The sequence below is a fragment of the Cyprinodon tularosa genome, unplaced genomic scaffold, assembly GCF_016077235.1.
Source record: "Cyprinodon tularosa strain WSP-4 unplaced genomic scaffold, ASM1607723v1 ctg41, whole genome shotgun sequence".
NCBI lineage: Eukaryota > Metazoa > Chordata > Actinopteri > Cyprinodontiformes > Cyprinodontidae > Cyprinodon > Cyprinodon tularosa.
In genome coordinates, this window is record NW_024039130.1 from 859953 (window position 1) to 879962 (window position 20010).

The following is a 20010-nucleotide window of genomic DNA, read 5'->3' on the forward strand; positions in this document are numbered from 1 at the left end:
CATTCTCTTTAAAAAACTTTTAAAATTGTGTTGATATTATAATCTTAAATATTGTGGAGTTGAGGTCATTTGTTGAAAGTAAAAACGTCAACATTTACAGAAATTTACGTAAAGGCTCTAAAATGTACGCTTGCATGCAACTGATGTGACGTCTTTCACTTCTTTCTAACATATTCTTAATTCAAATGGTTTTGTTTCACATCGTAGTTCCTGTGGTTTATCGTCTCCTCCAGACTATGCATGTGAATATGACTTCCTGTTTTTGTACTTGTGGAGATCCTCCAAGTTACATAATTGAATATCTTAGCACTTCAAGTGAATTTTTTTCAATGATCATTTCTCAGATTCACTTACCTAAGTTTTTATCACACTTTCTGATCATGTCTCTGTTGCAAATAAGTTTGATCAAGCTGTTATGCTTATTTTTCTTCAGAGTTTGCGTCACCTGGGGATCGTTAACCTGGAGTGCATGTTTGAAACCCCAGAGAAAGTATTTGTGGTGATGGAGAAGCTGCATGGTGACATGCTAGAGATGATCCTTTCCAGCGAAAAGGGAAGACTACCTGAGAGGTTAACTAAATTCCTCATAACACAGGTGTGTTGATGTCTCATTTGAGTAAAGACAGAATGCAAGTTTCAGATGATTTCATTTTAGGAAAAAGATACAATGGTTGAGAGGTGCAAGCACAATGCAAAAAATGCTTTAAACACAAAACAGTTGGAGTCGTAAACAAAAATATAGCAAACACATAAAACAGATGTAAAGGGAAAATGCTGTAAAGCCGGGCGTACACTGTGCGATTTTTCGGGGCGATTTTCCAGTCGTGCGATCGTGAGTGGTCTAGTGTACAGGGGGTTACGAGCGCCGATCAGCCTCTCACGACCACCTCCTGATCAGGAATCGTGAGGTTGGGAGAATATCAAAGGTTTGATTTTCTCCCGACCGTAGTGGGCAAATCGCTCAGTGTGCATGCGCAAACAAGGATTCTTCTGTAAACACAGCAGAATGGCAGGGATGAAATGACTGAAATGCAGTTCTGTCTGTAAAATTGACAGACCGTAGCAGCCACGTTTGCTCAGCCATGTCTTTGTCCAAATACAGTTTTTCTTTTTCTTTTTAGGGCTTTCAGCACAAAATGCACAAATTGCCAAGGCAGCGCGTTTCACTGTAGTAAGCTTAATATTCCCCTATGTGTTTGGCTTCCAGATAGATGTGTCAGAGCAGTTCCATCTCACTCCGGAGTTGAGTCTGAATTGGTTTTTAGTCGTACAGTATGAGCAGGTAGATCGCATGAGAGCATAGGGCCGAACATAAATCGTGAGCTGTGAACTCGCTCTGTACGACTAAACCCTTTAGTCGTACAGTGTGAGTCGTAGCTGCCTGCAACGACTGAAAAAATCGTACAGTTTAAGCCCGGCTTTAGTAGTATAAACCAATGCAAGTTGAGAAGAGCAGCAAACTAGCACTGCATAACAAAAGGAATCCAGTCCACGATGAGAAGACAGTTGTCAACCTATGTTAGCATACCATCATTTAAGACAAAGACTGGATGATCAGAGAGAATTAGTTTTTATTTACGGTAAAAAAAAGAAAACTTACTTTTCTTTTTTCCCTTCAAATGTCCTCTGGCAGCCCTCCTATTTATGTCTCTATTAAGAGTCTAGTCTGTAGACTTAGGCTCAATACCCAAGCAACAAATGCTAGGCCCTAGCTCCTGTTCCCAGCTCCTATTCATTATCCTTAAAGGTCAACAGTAAAAACACCATCATGAGTAGGGAAGGAACTCTTGACTGATACCACTACAAAACAGAAATGTACAACAACTACAAAATATGCAAGTTACACAAATACATGGAAGGGCTGAAGTGGTTCCTCTGCATGTTTCAACTGAGGATGCCTTCATACTATGATAATATTTGAAATGATTCGAATTCTAACACTTATTTTGGGAACAAACCTCGAGCAGGCTACATGTGCGATGGCTGGATTTAAGTATTCTTTTTTATTTTACTTAAGAATTATTGTACGTCACAGCAACGTTGGATTTATTATAGAAAAATAAATATAGTACAACAAAAAAATACAAGCTGACAAACTCTACATTTACTTAGTTCTATTAATAATTTGCTGATCTCACTCAAGAAGTTGATGGAGCAAGATTCGAGAATCTGTATCATTATATTTCCATAGCAACATCCAGCCGAGTTATGACTAAGCCAGACATACTATGCAGAAAAAAAGAAAAAGAAAAGAAAACAGAGTAAGAAGATCCCTTAGAAAATATAGAACACACTTAGAAGTAAAACATTGTTATTGACTTATATTGTAAAATAATTACATCCTAAATACTATGATTCAAATATTATATATCTACTGCTTACATAAAGTAGAACCAATGAGAGGCCAGCCTATGACTGTTTATCTGTATGCTGCATGCCAAGCTTTTACAAGGGGTCACATTGTACAATTCTGGTTAAAAAAACAAACAAAAAAACTTTCTTAAATGCTTTTTCTCTTATTAAATTAATCCAAAAACAGTTTTTTTATATTTACTCATTCTTTTAATTTCCTTGACAAACAGAAGAATTCTCAGGGAGACATTTTGACACTTTTTCCCTGCGCTGTAATTGACATAACTGGAACAATCAGAACAGCCACAGAAGAGCAATCATCAAATTTCTATTAGTGGTTTTCTCTAAATCATTTTTTTTTTTCTGTGTGTGAGCAGATTCTTGCAGCTCTCAGACATCTTCACTTCAAGAATATTGTTCACTGTGACCTAAAACCTGAAAACGTGCTCCTGGCCTCAGCTGATCCATTCCCACAGGTACCCACACAAACATGCAAAAGGGTCTAATTATATGAATGACGCAGTGACGCCATTCGCAGCACATCTTAGCACTTGGTATGCTGCTGCTAAGATATTTCACACATTTATTATTCACTCATATAATCTCAATTGTATTTCTCTGGCTCCCTTTTCTGCTCACTGAAATTCACTTATTTTTATATCATTTGTTTGTCTCTTTGTCGGTTGTAGGTGAAGCTGTGTGATTTTGGTTTTGCACGCATCATTGGCGAAAAGTCTTTCCGTCGTTCTGTGGTGGGTACACCTGCCTACCTGGCTCCAGAGGTTCTGCTGAACCAGGGCTACAACCGCTCACTGGATATGTGGTCAGTTGGCGTCATCATGTACGTCAGCCTTAGTGGCACCTTCCCCTTCAATGAGGATGAGGATATCAATGACCAGATTCAGAACGCCGCCTTCATGTACCCAGCCAATCCCTGGAACCAGATCTCCAAAGATGGTAAATTAGAAAAAGATGGGACCTGAGGGGGAGGTGTTGATAAACAGTTACATTATTTTAATTAACATTGCACTTTTTTATTTTTATTTTTACATGTTAAAAACCACTACAAAGAAATTGCAACTCAATTTTGTTGATATTTTTTGACACTTTTAAACTCTTATAAACCTAAAGGTAATCACCAAGGTTATATAAGATGGATGGAACATAAATAACAGAGTATTATGGTGTAATCTGGGCATTACTCCTCTTGCAATCCAAAAGTTGTAGCTTTGATTCCAGATTCCTCCTCTCATGTGTCATTGTGCCCCTAGGTATTGCAGGTTCCAACCCAATTCACAAGATGTTTTACATGGGCACACAGAACAAGAAAAAAAAAACAAAAAAAAAAACATGGTAATATATCTGAAATCAGATTGCAGACCCTTAAAGTACAATTTATATGCCAGCACATAAAAAAGAAGTAGATTTAGAATTGTGTCTTCAGTACAGGGTCCATTACAGAGGCCAGGGACAGTTCTACAGGGGCACTGGCCCCTGTTGCCTCTTTCTAGCAGCGCCCATGACCCTGAAAAAAGGAAATTATCACCAAGTTGCCTATTAATCTGTGTATTGGAGTATGAATGTGTGTGCTTTTGAGAGTGTGATAGGGTGAATATTGTCGAGTGTAAGGCGCTTTGAGTGGCCATTAATAATAGAGCAGTGCTATATAGATTTAGTCTGCTATATAGATTTATTTGCTTTACTTTTAGATAATTTGTGGGTGTCAGTTATGTGATTGCATTTCTGCTATTAGGACATTGCTCTCAAAGTTCCATGGAAACAAAGCATAAGAAAACAATAAAAAGAATTGTTGCTCAAACAATAAGTAAGCAGCATAAGTTGGCCCTTTTTTACATAAACAACCCGCTAACTCTAGCACCTTAGATGTGCTCAACCAACACCATTGTGGTTATAACTACATTCTTAGCTGCAACAGTATTCTTAAGTCAACAGCTATGTGACACCTCTACATTGGCAGCTTCCTGACTTTTTTATACTCTGCTAAGTAGCACATTGAGTATTGCATGTAAAAAAAAAAAAAAAAAAACTCCATAGCAATGAAATGCAAAATTAATTTTTTTGTTGTAGTACAGAATATAATGGCAAAAGGTTTTAATCAAAAAGTTTTGTTTTTTTTCCATTTTATATACAATTGTCTGGGCCTAAAGAAATCATACATTATTTTTTTTTTTTAAAACCTATCAAATCAAACATATCTTGACTCCACTCATTTTAAATGTCCCTGCATTTTCATTTTGTTTTTAAATGTATTATCAGCATTGTCTTATCCTTTTGTTAAAATCATCCCTGTCAGCCAGAATCCTCATAACCACAGAAGAAAATACTCTCAGAATAGATTGTCTTTTATATTTTTCCCTATTGCTAAGTCTGTCATTTTGTTTTGTCCGAGAAATTGAATCTTGGATCTGGAAATGACCTCACAGCAATGTCTTCAAGTTGCAAAAATAATAGCTCTCACCACCATTAGCAAGTTCCTGTAGCATGGTTACCACACTTTAAAGCTACAGTGTGTAATAATTACAGGGATATACAATCAGAAATGTAATATATTATACATAACTATGTTATTTATCATCATCTACGAGCTCAGCCTCTTAACCTTAATAATTGCGTTGCCTTAGAATTCGTTATTTATAATTACATAGGAGCGGGTCTCGCAGCCATGGAGGCAGACATCTTTGCGCTATGGCAGGGCAGAGCCAACAAACTAGCGATTGCGAGATCGCCCATTACGCTCGAAAGTAACTACGGCAAGTTGAGAGAGATGAACTGAGACGGTACTGAAATCTATACCCTACACAGACTAATGAAATACTATCTGTAAAATTATCTATGTAAACAAACCTCCTCACTTGAGAAGGTAGGTGATGCGGACGTCGTGGAAGACATTTTGTCCCGTAACGCTCGCCGTACTGTTGGGGGGGAGAAGCGGTGGGGGGGGGATGTTCATGTTGCTGCGGTCTGCAGTCTGGACGTTAGATGTAGCTGAAAATTACACACTGTAGCTTTAAAAGAACATGTTAACAAATTAAGGGCTTTACAATTCTTATTGGCCCACTATTCTACCCACTATTCTATTTAGTTAGAAACTTTATTTCAACATAGAAAATGAATATTAAACATGCTTAAGTGTGCACTATAACAAGTGACCTTAATATTTTTGTGTTGCAGCTATTGACTTGATCAACAACCTGCTGCAAGTCAAGATGAGGAAACGCTACAGCGTTGACAAAAGTCTTAGTCATTCTTATTTACAGGTAAGTTAAAAATAAAATTGATCTGCACACTGACACCCTCATTCTCATCTAACTATATGTAGTGAGGACCATATGTTGAATCCAATTGTCCTCCATTGATTTAAAATCCTATCAAATAGTTGATTTGGTCACAGTATGATCAGAGAGGATCTGAAATGTAGTTTAGTGTATGTCAATGTGTGCTTGTAGTTATTTTTACCATTGCTGGTATTTGTCCATTACCATTGTTGGCACGTCTTTTACTGTTGTTGATATTGTGTAAACTATTATTATTTTTTGGGTTTAATCACAATTGGGACTTTGCTTATTTGTTCTCAATACCGTAAACATTATTATTTTTATTAAACGGCTTTTGCCTATACAATTTTGGGTTCTAAGTTGCAGTTAAAAAACAAAGGAAAAAATGCAGCTGGAAATATATATATATATGTTTACTATGAATGAGTGTCAGGGTGGGATTTAATACGTTTTTTCTTTTTCCCACTCCCCTTAAGGCGTGTTTTTTTTTGTTTTCTTTTTTTTGTTACTTGTTACTATGACTCATAAGTTTAAATTGATGAACTGGCATTCACTAATGTGTTTCAATGCATTTAATTGTCTGAAATTAATAATAAAATAAAAATAAATTGTCATTTGAATCTTATCTATGCCTCAACCTCAACAGTAACCTTAAAATTAACTATAACCAGTATGATGCCCAGGCAGGAGTAAAAACACAGACACAATCTAAGCTAATTTTCTGATGGTGCATTCAAAACCTACCGGTAGAAGGAATTTAAACACTAGTTTGCTGCCCTCATACTGAAATTTCATCCTCATGTTTGTTCCTCTTGTTTCAGGACTATCAGACGTGGCTGGATCTACGGGAGCTGGAAACCAAACTGGGTGAGCGCTACATTACCCATGAGAGCGACGACAGCCGTTGGCAAATGTACGCCCAGCAGCACAATCTGCCGTACCCCTCTAACTTTGTTCCTCTTCCTCCTACAACCGCATCTGATGATGAGGATGGAGGGGAGGACTCCGATATGAAAGGCCTAACCGAGAGAGTCAGCATCCTCTGACCGCTGAGGAAGAATATGACTATTTCCTTTTTGAAGAAGATTGTGCAGTTTGTCTGGAATGTGAAAAGACATGGAGCTGAAGTGAAAATATGTTTCAATCAAAAACACTGCCCTCCTGTATAAACCTCAGAACCAGTTCCAGTCAGTTTTACTGCACTAAATTCAATTTCTCTTTCTCCAGCCTGGGAGTCCATAGAACCGCTGACCATTAACCTCCACTTTTATTGGTTGTCTCTCTTCCTTTGAATGGTTGTGATATTTTTATCTGTAAGGCTGCTCACTTTCCTTTCAAATGTCATTTGATTTACCTTCCAATGTTAATAGAAACTATTATATTTCCCACATAACTAAAAGGCAGGGGGATCTTATCCACAGCAATGTGCATCAAAGACTGCAGGAAAAGGCCATGCTCCACAAACTGAAATTAAAAATGCTGTTCATTTTCCCTCCATATAGTTAAGTACAAATGAAAAAGTCTGCTTAGAATTGCAGAAGTCTAATATACGAGATCAAATGTAGCCTTAGTATTCTCACTATGTCTTTATGAGTCATCGGTTTATAACAAAACAAAAAGAATAAAATTAATTTCTCAAATCCTGTATCAGGCAGAACCCTTAAACGTTTGGAGCATTGATCGACAGAATGTACCATTTACAGTAATTGCCACCACTTGAGACTATAATAGATTACGTAAAATAACTTTTTCTAATTGTAGTCGGTATGTTGGGTTTAAATGCTCGCTGAGAACTGGGCTTTATTACCAGATCGTTTTTCTCCCTCTAACATCCTCTAGATTCTAGCTTATGTCTGAATAGTAGACTGTGTGGTGAAAATTGCTTCTATTATGTTGGAACTAATGCCCAACAATCCCGAAAATAAAGCAGGTCAATGAATAAAGATTATAGCACATCTTAACAGCTGATAGCGTTACTTTGTTAATAATTAGCAGGTTAGTGGGAACATCTTCACCAGAGACTGACTTCATCACAACCTTAAATGTCAGTGGGTTTTGTTAGGATCTTACATAACAGACCGACACCTTGTAATGCATAACATTTAAGTGGACAGAAAAAAAAAATATTGTATTGGACTATTTTTTGAAATAAAGACAACATTTTTCCATATATTTGTATCTAGCTCTTTTACTCAGGTTCCTTTGACTAAGACAAATGGCATTGCCATCAGAGGTCACCTAACTAGTAAACAAAGTGAAGGCTTAAAGTAAACAAACATCACAATGAAGACAAAACCACAACAGAGAAAAAAGGCTTTGAAGAGAACGTCTCTTAATTTACTCTTATCTATAGAAAGACAGAAATAGCCCAACTCACAACAAAAAAATATATGTCAGTTTACCCAAAATTACTTAAAATATACTTATAATGACAATATATTTTGTCTAAGTCTAATAGAAGCAGCCATTATCCCCATGGTTACTCTAGAGGAGCTACAGAGATCTACAGTAGTAGAAATTAAGCCACTGGGGAGAGGATAGAGCATCTATTAAAAGATCTATAAAAAGTCCACTCTAAAAACAAAACATTTTGTGGTGTATGGAAGACTAACTTCCTTCCATATTATTGAAAAATAAATTATATAAATTGCAGCTGCTTTGAAGGTGCTTTCTACAAGACAGCCTTCAAATTCTAAAGCCATCTATTACGTTCACTCCTTCTAAATACTGACTATTTTTGATTGGCTATTACATAACATATCACTACAAATACACTTTTAAAGTGATATGAGAAACCAAAAAAGTCGATGGTTGATATTGCAAATCAGTGGAAGTACAAGTAGGGTCAGAATAGCTTAGCAAACTAGAACTAACGTGTATGTAGTTTAACTGTTGACCACCTTCTCAATATGTTGCATGTTTATTTTTGTGAAGTATAGTTATCTTGATATTTCTTTTGGAGATGCTGTAGTTATGATGGACTGCTATGAATTATACGTAACCTGAACTTCACATAGATGTCAAATATGTGTAGATCCTGTACATGCTGTTTAAATGAGGCTCCTGGTCTTTATATCGAATAAAGCAGACTTGACATGGTTCTGTTTGTTCTAAATATGTTAATAAAGCGTTTACATATCCATGTGTGAGTTAATTGTTAATTGCGAAAAATTGAACACATCTGAATGCCTTTTTTCCTCTTTGAGACTTATATAAGAATTACTGTCAATCAGGATTGTCTCTACAGGAACACCAGCTTCGAATAAGACATAAAGGAATGAAGAGATTTCACACTACAGCAATATATTACTTCTCACTTTGCATAATGACAATTTTTTTTTATCTGTGGGAAAAAGTAATTATGCTTGATGTGTGGTGCTAAATGTTACTCATGTACCCAAGCATTAGAGTGTGTGTTTTCAAAGAGACCTGACGTATCTAATTAAAGTTGTGATGGTTTGATGTATTAAGGTGCCCACACTAAAAAAGAAAAAAAAATTAAAGACAGCATTTGTTAGATAAAGGCAGTGTTTAAAGCTTGCAGGCTGAATGGAAGTCAAGAGGATCCAGTGGCTGCAGAGGCGAGGGGAGTGATTTGTTTTCCATTCTCCGATGGCCACACTTCAGCCAATTCTACTAAAATTGTATTCCCCAATACTCTCAATCCTCATTGGCAATGTGGTACCAGAAGATGTTTTTACTTCTCACCTTCTAGTGTCAGTTAGTGTTATACCTAAGCCTCAGGGGGCACTTTTGCAGATATTATGTTTGCACATACAAGTGAAAGCAGAGATCTAACTTACTAATCAACATAATTCATAAAGATTAGATCTGCAAGAGGAAATTACAGTTTTTTTTGGAAGTTGAAACTTCCTAGAATAATGATCAGTCAGTGAAGGACAACTTGCAAACATGCCTGACTTGCAGCCTTAAGACATAAAAGGTCCCTCTTAAAGTAAATTATACTTGCTTTTAGCTGCCATAGCAACTCCTTTTCGAATTTATTGGATGTTGCCATTTAAAAATAAATAATGCTTTTAAAGTAATTTAATAAAAAAATATACTTTGCAGTAGAAATAAACAGGAGTCACACTGTCCTAGAAAACAATAAGAATAGCAGGACTGTATAATCACAGAATTCTGTGTGAAAAAAACCGTAAAAGCATACAAGTATAATCAGTATACCTGAGAAAGTAAAGAAGGTATGAATATAAAGCAGCTGTCAGTGAGATGATGTAAGGAGCTTCTTTTGATAGCAGCTGCTTTAACAGTTATAAAGTCTTTGTTCCAGCACATCATGAGTAAATCAATAGAGCATTTAGACTTTGACTTCAGTGAGTTTTTTTTTTTTTAAGAGCAATGTCAGAGAATCTGTGCTTGTCTTTGCCCTGCCTGCCGTAAAAATCTCTGCAGAGAGCACAGATATGGAAAGTCACTCTGATTGATCCAGTTATAGTGACGTGCTGTTACATTACAAGTACCATAACATTAATACTACTATGTGAACATTTATAAGTTGGATTACTTTTTTAAAGAAAATACTATTGCAGTTACTAACACTGACACGATATCAAGTCCTTACCTCCATTATTGGTCATTAAATTAGCTTATAGTACCTTTGATAGTGAGGGTGCCAATTCCTGCTTGAATAACAAAACAGGATTAAATCAGAGACAAACAGACTATACAGTTTTTTAAAAACATTTCGACAACTATCCAAGAGTTTTTGTCAGTTCTGTACAATCTGTTATTGAGCACTGATACGTTAAAGCAGCATGGAGGTTCATCCTCCTAAGCATATTTCAATTTAAATGCAAATCAAATACCCCTCCTTTGTCCCCCCTTCTAACAAAGTTTTCTGTTATAATTTCACCAAACATACAAATAAAAAAACTAACACTGATGCAGGGAAGGTGTGTTAAAGGAAAGCTCTGTGTTTACACAATGAAGCTTTCTTTGTACAATTCTTTTTCCTGAAAAGAGATCACTCGGGACAAACTCTTTAATTAACACTTCATAACGTATATGTAGTAAATAACCATGAGACATGACAACAGATTTTGATAGAAATTGTATTCTTACTCAGATCAGAGAAACTGCTTAGGGTTACACAGAAGCCAGCTGCTTACCAAACAGGCTCACTTCTCGGGAAGTGTCCTTGACAAACAGTTAAAGAAGCATTTTATACACCTCCAGTCTGCCACATCATTACATCATACACGTTTCGAGATGAGGAGACATCCATGGCTCTAGCCATATAACATATTACACTTTGTTCTTAGCTGAAGGACATCACTCTCATTCCATTCCCAATTCCTCAGATTATAACTGTATACCCGGACAGAGGAATTGTCCTAATAAGATAAACTACTGGGGAAAACATCAGTTCTGAGACGCAACAGGCAGCTAATATTAGGGTGTAATAAACTCACACATCATCAGTGATAATTATTCTAACAGTTGCAATGTGTACATGTACAGTATGAGTATACAATCGTGTAAAATGTAAATAATAAAAAAAAACTGTAATATATTAAGAAATAGAAAAATAATCACAACAATATAAAAACAACCAATCTTTTTTTTAGGACTGTTTATAATATATATATTTATTTTTGCTCCATCATTTGAGCATATAGGGCCACTCTTAGCCTTCAGCTAGGGATGCAATTAAAAGAGGAAGGAAACATTGTCAACCTGGAACTAAGATGCTGCCCTAAGGCGACACATTTGATGTGACTCGCTAACCTGTTTATCCCACTTGCTACACCCACATCAGTCTTGTTGTTCCTCTTTCAAAGATGAAATTGTGCATTCTAACTGGACAGATGTAATATAACTGCAGCATGGTTCTCTTGTGCTGAAATGCTTGTTTTGTTTTGGCTGTGCTCTTGGTATTTCTTGCATAATATTTACAATACTGTGAGAATTCAGATGGCAGGCAAGGATAGGATTTTTAGGGTTTCTCGATATTCCATTGTTGCCAACAGGATTATGTAAACAGCTTTGCAATAAGTTTATTGTAGGTGTATGACTGTTCTCTTTGTATGACGCATTGTGTCATAACAAATGTTATTTTGTTGAATGTTGCAGCTGGAGACAGTTAAAAAACAAAAGGCTTTAATCAATCTCTTGAACAATCTGACTTGTTCTAAAATCTCTTTTTCACTGAATGAGCCACAAACATAAAACTCATTTAGTACAAAAGCAGGAGATAGAATACCATCATAGAAAAACACATTAGACTATATTTGTTGAAGAAATGAAATAGAGCAAATGTGATCCCATTCAAACTGTATAATGTTACATAACACACACTATGGTATATTTGAAATTCAAACAGCATTTTCAAAACAGTATACAAGCATCATGCATGAGGATGAATATAAATTGCAAAGACACATTTGGAGAAGCAGTTTTGAGTGCAAGATTCTCTCTGCACACAGAACCTCTTGATAAATAATGAGAAAAATTCTCAGATTCAGACTTGTCCCATTCGGAAGTGGCCATTCATATACAGTGCTTTGATGGTTGTCTTGCCTAGCAGATTATTTTTTGTTTTGTTTTTTCAGTTAAAGGTATAGACCACAATCTTTTATTTTTTGGTAGATAATCTAAATAAGTGGTCCTCCTAATGTCAATCATTCTGGTCATATGTTTACGTAAGGCCGTCCTATGTGCGCGTCCCGGTTAGCTATCTTTTTCTGCGCATGCACATTTTCAGGTGTATATGTGTGGTGAGCTACGGTTTCAGACAGTAATGGAAGCTCACCTGTCTCACAGCAGTTCTTTGAAAATGGCCAAGAGTCTATGAAAAAAGAGAAAAAGTGTCAAGAAGTGTATGAGAAGAAGAGAAAGGCCTCAGAAGAGGCAGATGTATCCATAAATGCTTGGTGTTGAGATCTCTCCTCAAAAGCATTATGGGATATGGTCGTATCGTCACAGCGTCCCGCTGTTGCGAGTAATGAAGATGGCACAGACACTGCGCAGTAAAGGAGTTATGTGACCAACGGGGAGCAAAAAGAAGGGATCATCTGTCCGGACGTTCAGTTAACTGAGTTTGCCATAAAGTACAGTATGTAGTCCCCGCAATATATAGTGATTTTGCGATTTAGGGGACAGAGCGGACATTTAGACACAGTAAGCTTGTATGAGCTATGAGAATAGGAACTTTTAGACAGAGTGTGCATGTGGAGAAATGGACTTGTGCATGCTCTCACGCGTATTTAATAGGCGTTCCCTCTTGGGAGCGGGTACAGGGTTGTGCATGTGCATTTTGTTTTTAAAGTGGAGAGGTCGGGATGGATCTTTTAGAAAATTCACGAAAAATCCTCCACAACACCTCTAAATGTTTCAGATGTGGTTATTTTTATTTTTTTCTTTCTTTTTTCATTTTTCACAGGTGTCTAGAACAGCCTGGCACTAACAATGATATAATATAATTTATAATTTAAATATTATAAGTAATGTAATCTTAAAAACTGATGGTTCCACCCTGCAAGTAAGAATTACAATGGTGCTCATTTTATATTATTATGTGCATGTTTTACATCAGATATAATGGGATACAGGCCTTCATGACTCTTTGTGTTTCATGCAATAGCTTTTCCAGAAGTTTAGAGATTCAACAAAATATTTGTGGTATAATTAATCTGAATATCTCATGCATACCATTTTTTTCAGACTTATTTTATCAAGAATGCATGTTGCTATTAAATGAGCAAGTGAGGCCTTCAGTCCTCCAGTTGTTGTTCTGAATTTTTGTTTTGTTTTGTGACCTCCTGGATAAAATGTTGGTGCTCCCTTGGACTAATTTTGGTTGGCTGACCACTCCTGGGAAGATTCACAACTTTCTGTGTCATATCTATTTGTACTTTCTCAACTCCTCTGTAGCCTACTCTTCTGGAGTCCAAAGTCTTAGAAATTGTTTTGTAATTCTTCTAAATAGAGAGGTATAAATAACCTTGTTTTTCAGCTGTTTTATTTTTTTTTATGATACCAAGTTGCTTTTTGAGATCTTTTTCTTTTTACTTTATGATTTTAGAGGCAATCTATACAGCAGGGGTCGTTTTTAATGCCAAGGACCCCCAAACTGATTCCAAGATGGAGCGGGGACCCCCTAATTATATATATTGTATGAAATAGTGTTCTATCAAACTGGTCCTATAGTCACTCTATTACATCTGGAGTCATTTAACAAAAGTAATTTCTCCCTGGGATTATTAAAGTATTTCTGATTCTGATTCCTGGTTGATGGGACAGGTGTTGTGAATGAAATGGTGCCCAGGTTTGAAAGAGCCCCTGTGTGTCGCTAAATGTGTGCATTGATGACTGAAAGACATCTTCTGCTTCCATTTATATGTTTACTACAGTGCGTTGAATTCATGTTAATGTATATTTAAAGACATTTTAATTAGTGCAAAAAATTGCAGGAGGGAATATAAAAAAAAAATAAAAAATCAACCAAGACTTTCGCGACCCCCATGCAGTACCTCCGCGGACCCCCTAGGGGTCACGGACCCCCTGTTGAAGACCTCTGCTATACAGGTTAGTGATTCTTAATCTTCAGGTCTGGTGCGTATTTCTGGCTATTAGTGGTGAGAATGAACCAAGCTCTCCAAAATTTTGAGTGACTGCAGTTCATTCATGATTGGCTATGAGGCTCAGCTACCTTTTACTTAATGAAAACTTCATTTGAAAACTGAAATTAGTCTTTGCTGAAGTTTTCTTGTCTGAAATAAAGTCTTCTAATCTGACACATTCACATGGAAAGAAAAGGTAAAACAGTAGATATATGGATAAAGGGTGAAATACTTAATACATAGCTAACACCAAGAAATATTGGAATAAAATCAATATATTTTTCTTAATTTTTCAACATATTTTTGCACATCTTTGGTGTTGATGCAATTTATAACATATCTATTACTGTAAAAATGTCCACAGCTGTATATTGATTATTTATTCTCCAGATGCACACTATTTATATAATGTAAAAACACTGTACAGTATTGTTATTTTAGACACTTTTTAAGGTCCACATTTGCTATAATCATGTGCCTATCTCCAGCTGTAAATGGGTGAGAGGCGGGGTACACCGGGGTCGCCGGTCCATCACAGGGCAACATAGAGGCAAACAGGACAAAACCATTCACACACACACACACTCAGAGCTAATGAGAATTTAGAGAAGCCAATTAACCCAACAGTCATGTTTTTGGATTGTGGGAGGAAGCCGGAGTACCCGGGGAGAACCCACGCACGCTCAGGGAGAACATGCGAACTCCATGCAGAAAGACCCTGGGCTGGGAATCGTACCCAGATCCTTCTTGCTGCAAGGCACCAGTGCTACCCACTGCACCACTGAGCAGCCCATTGTGGGACAATAAAGGAATTTTCTATTTTATGTATTTTAGAATTATGCATTATTAAAATGTAGTATATCACAAATTCAGTAGCCCTATACTGAAAGCTAGAACTTCTGTAATTGAGTCTCTGTCTTTTCCATTTCACATCAGGCCACAACCATTCAGATACTGAGCGTACATTTGAAAGCTCTTACAATGAACCTGAACCACAGTTTGTGGTGAAAGCAGCTCCAAGTGCAAGCAAAACAATCGATTACCCAGCTGCAAATGAACCTTATTCAGCATAGCTATATGTAATACTAGCAGTCTGCCTTAAGTGAAACATAATTTGCAGTAAGACAGTTTCCCTCCCAACCATTAATGGCCTTGGCTTTGAGTCTCAGATAATTTAGAGATTTTTTGCATGATTCAAAAACTTCGATTTACAACATCGTGTGAAATGAAAAGTATTTTACCTGTGGAAATTTTGTTACTTAGTTCAGCCATTACCTAAAGCATTTATTCATGCAAATAGACTTTTTTTGTGGGTGGTACTCCTAAAGGAATAAAGAATGAAATATTCTACTTTGAAAAAAAATATTTTAAAGTAAAATACACATTTGGATAGAAACGTTATCAGCCAGATGACAAAAAACGAAGTTATTATTAGTTATTTCCTGTTTTACATCAGATGGGAGGGCGTTTCTGAACATTTGTGGGCATCATATTGACTATTGAAAGGGGAATCTCAAGCTATCATACTGTTAAATAAGGAGGCACATTTTATGTCCCAGATATTATTTACATTATTGCTAAATTTTAGGAAACAAAATGTCTTAAAGTTTAATCTAAGCAAAGAAAAAAAATTGTTTGGTGATCCTAATCAACCAGTAAGAAGAACAGAAACAGAAAATTGTAGTTAGAGAAAGAGAGAAAAAGGTGTCTCTGTTATTTAGTTACATCTTAGTGTCTGTATTCAACTTTACACATTATGGGTGCGTTACAACTAGGGGCAAGGGGCTACATCCTTCAAAGGACCCATTCTATATATGCTGGGTCCATCAACAACTTCCATTACAGATGATAGTGTTGGGTCTGTTTTAAGGTGTTTAGTTCTGCTTCTCTCCTAAACTATGCTTAGCTTTTTAGACTAACTATGTGTGCTCTGTCATCGTTTTTGATATGAAAACTGGCTGCTTAGGGCCCCTGAAATGGTTAGTACCGCATCTGAATTTACTGCATCTGGGGACCAAAAACAGGGAATGGGGTAGGAGCACTGGCAAAAGTCCTGGTTCCCTGGAAAGTGAATTTTACTAAAGGTAAAAGTGACTGTACAGCATACCTTTGCGTGCTACCCCACTCAGTAGAGAGAAAAACTCTCTTGACAGGAAGAAACTTCCAGCAGAGCCAGGCCCAGTGTGAGCAGCCAAATGCCGAGGTTTAGGGTTAGAGTTAATGTAAGGGTTACATCATAGAAAGGCTTGAAGACAAAAAACTCAAGGGATGTCAATGGAAGTCAACACATGCTCTTCATTATATATATATATATATATATATATATATATATATATATATATATATATATATATATATATATATATATATATATATATATACATAGCAAGAAAACAGACCTGTACCTACACACCCAAAGGAGCAAACATGCATGCGAATTTGAGTGGCTGTAATTAAGCCAATATGTCACCAATATGTCACCATAGAAGTGCAAACAACAAATTCAAGGTTTATGAATAGTTAAGCAACTTTCAACTGAATAAAAAAAATTAATAGCAGCAATGCCACTCAAGGTATGTTATGTGGTTTCCACCTCTCACTAAAGGAAAATGTCTAGTTGCAGCCACTAAGATATCTGCCTGTTTTTGCTCTACAGTTAGTGGAAGCATGCTTGCACAGATTTTGTTCAAGCTGAGAAGAAAGATGATATCTGAAATTTGGAATCTGGGCCTTGATAAACAGTGCTATAGCTTTTACTCTAATGAAGCATCCTGAGATAACTATCAGTCAAAATACCTTCAACACACAACCCAAAAACCTCATTAGCCCTGGAAATGTTTATGCTGAGTTTATGTAACATGATCACAGCTTCTGATTGCACTTCCTTTCTCAGCTGTTAGCAGCTGAAGCAGTGAACTGCAGGCATGGACTGCATTAATGCTCTGGAACTAATGCATAATGTGTTTAAAAAGATATCAATCATTATTTTTAAAACCTTTTGAAAATCATAGTGGAGTATTCTGTGTCAGACTGTTTTGAAACTTTAAAAGGATTCTTTTTAATCACACAACTGTACCAATGAAAATGTAAAGAAGATAAAAATGAAAGATGTGAAATCATGATAATTCATTCCATTCAAGAGGGTCTGAAGGGAAGAAGCCTCTCAATGTTCTTCACACCGTAGTTAGTTGATCATGAATTAAAAACTCACCAAAGAACCTTAGAAAACACTAATGATAACTGAAGTTAACATGTATTTTTTAAGATCTTAGGAGTGGAGCTGTAATAATTACTTTTTCCAGAAATGGAAACATATGCATTCAGTCACTAGTGGCAGATTGGGTGCAGGTTGATTGGGGACCCAAATGCAGAGATGAGGAGTCAGAGATCAGTTTTGCTGATTTAATGAATAAAAGCAACAGAAACAAAATCCTAGAACCAAAAAACAGGAAATCAACAACCAGCAGACGTCAGGAAAACAAACATGGGCTGTGTTTTTTTCCCCTAGTCTACCTGGACTGGATCCTTTGATGTCTGTGAAAATAAAGAGACTGGAAGAGTTTTGGCTGTGAATTCAAACAGGTCTAGCCTTCGGCGGCTTTCTCCGCCATACGCTCTGCCGCCTAGCAACCGTGTCAGTTGACACACAAAGCAGGAAAAGAAGGAATAATGAACTTTTCAAAACAGTTTCCTTTTAATTTTTTTCCTTTTTTTATTGTTAAGTGAACAAAGACTGCACTCATGAGATTACAGAGTGGAATAAAGGTGAAAACCACCGGAAGCATGAACAAATTAAGAATTTTTCTTTTTAACATTAAATAACACCCCTTAGAAGAAAATCCACTCTTCAATTTTATGAATTGTTTCATCTTTTTCTTCATTTTAAAAGCTAAAAATACATATAACCACTTGGTTGTTTAAGATGGCAACATACTTCCTATAGTAGTTTTTAACAAAACCAATAGGTTGTGTTTTATTAGAGACTCATTAAATATTTTGTGGCTCTAAAGGACTTTTACTTTCCCATACTTTGGAGAAAAAGCCTCTTTGGCTATAAAAGGTCTATAAAAATGATCTAGGGCAGAGATTCCCAGCCATGGGTACTCATACTCCTAGTGTTTGGCGAGTGCAATGCCAGGAGTACATGAAATATTTTCTTTCTTAGGTAGTAAAATAAAATAGGGTTTTTATTAACCAAAACATATGTTTTCTTTGAGTTTACCTTCAGCTTTGACACAACAGACTGGATGTAGAGAACAGCCTGGTACTGTATCAGCTATTTTTCACACTGATCTATCAAGGCAACTCAGTTGTCTTGATGAAAACAAAGTAAAACTAATTAAGTCATTCTGACTATAATTTCTAGTTCTGTATTTTGTTCCTAATTCATCATATAGGGGAGTTACTCAGAGGAGCTCCAGTTTTTAAATATAGGTTTATAATATGATTTTATTTTGTATAAAGAAAAAACAAAGACTTCTTAAGCCAGAATGATTTGACATTTAAAATATGACTTCCCTACGATTAAAGATTTCTTCTGTCAAGCCACTCCAGAATTTGAGCAAACAGTTCTGCAAGATCTCCTTGGAGATTGGGAGCAAATAACGTCACATCCCGAATGATTCCTAACAAACCCAATTCTATTTTAAACAGCACAACTTTATCACACATCTGGCAAGCCCCTTGGTTTTCATGATGCTGGTTTTAAATAATAGCTTTACTGCATTTTATTCAAAAATGTAAAAAAAAAAAATGTGTCCTTTCACTTCCACATCATAATTACAAGGTGCTTTGTGTTGATCTAACATAGTGTGATGGCCGCCCATGTTCTCCCTAGAACTAAGGAAGCAGAACACAACCAAAGTCCTAACACTTGCTCCCTGCAGCTAAGAGAATAGACTTTAAAATCCTTCTGTTAGTCTATAAATCACTGAATGGATCAGCCCCTCAATACATAACAGATTTAATGTCAGTGTATCAACCTCCCAGACCACTCAGGTCTTCTAGTTCCAGCCTACTCTGTACACCCAGAACTAGAAACATGGAGAAATTGCATTTAGTTGCTATGCTCCACTTATCTGGAACAAACCTCTGTGAATGTGCTTAAAAGCCTGAGGTCTTTTAAGTCAAAGTTAAAAATCTATCTGCTTAGAGCTGCCTTTGACTCTTGAAGGTAAACTGATGTATCAGTAGTTTGAGGTTGTGGTCCAACTGTTTTATTTGTTACAGTACTTTTATCAGGTATTTATCTTAACTTAATTTTATTTTAATTCTATTTTATTGTGTAATAAATATAAAGCAGTTTGAATTAAACTTTTATTTGTTATACAAATAAACTTGCCTTGCCCTGTAATTTTTCATAATGTAAATTGGAGGCATTGCACACACTGATCTAGAGTACAGCTCATCTACTTACAGTTTTACACTAACAGAAACTGAAACCAGAACAAGGTTCAGAGCTTTTAAAAATAACAGAAAAATTTAAATAAATTACGTGTTTAACCATTATACCTGGTAATTATGTTTTAGATTGCTGGAGTGTTTCATATTTTCAGCTAATAATCTGATTTCACTGTTTCACCTAAACTGAAATAAGGTATGCTGTCCTTGCTCACTGAAAAAAAATGTTGCAGCTGCTTCTGGTGTTTACTTTAATCTTCACAAACTGAGCCTTCACAGTCTCTGTTTTTATAAACATGAGTACTGGGAAACCATGCAGAGACAAGGCGTATCCCATCTCTCATAAACACGAGTGTTGTACCAGCCTCTGGAGAACTCCC

The 20010-nt window shown here is 36.3% G+C and overlaps 1 protein-coding gene across 2 annotated transcripts in view; it reads left to right on the forward strand.

Annotated features, from left to right (window-relative positions):
- The window catches only part of prkd2 (protein kinase D2), a 54420-nt gene extending 45630 nt beyond the window's left edge, over nt 1-8790 (forward strand). For both annotated transcript variants that reach the window (XM_038298571.1, XM_038298572.1), the window contains 5 exons: nt 434-595; nt 2730-2828; nt 3042-3309; nt 5545-5630; nt 6470-8790. In XM_038298571.1, coding sequence (XP_038154499.1) covers nt 434-595; nt 2730-2828; nt 3042-3309; nt 5545-5630; nt 6470-6694 — 840 coding nt within the window. In that variant the 3' untranslated portion in view covers nt 6695-8790. The remainder of the gene's footprint in view (nt 1-433; nt 596-2729; nt 2829-3041; nt 3310-5544; nt 5631-6469) is intronic.
- The last annotated feature ends 11220 nt before the right edge of the window (nt 8791-20010 follow it).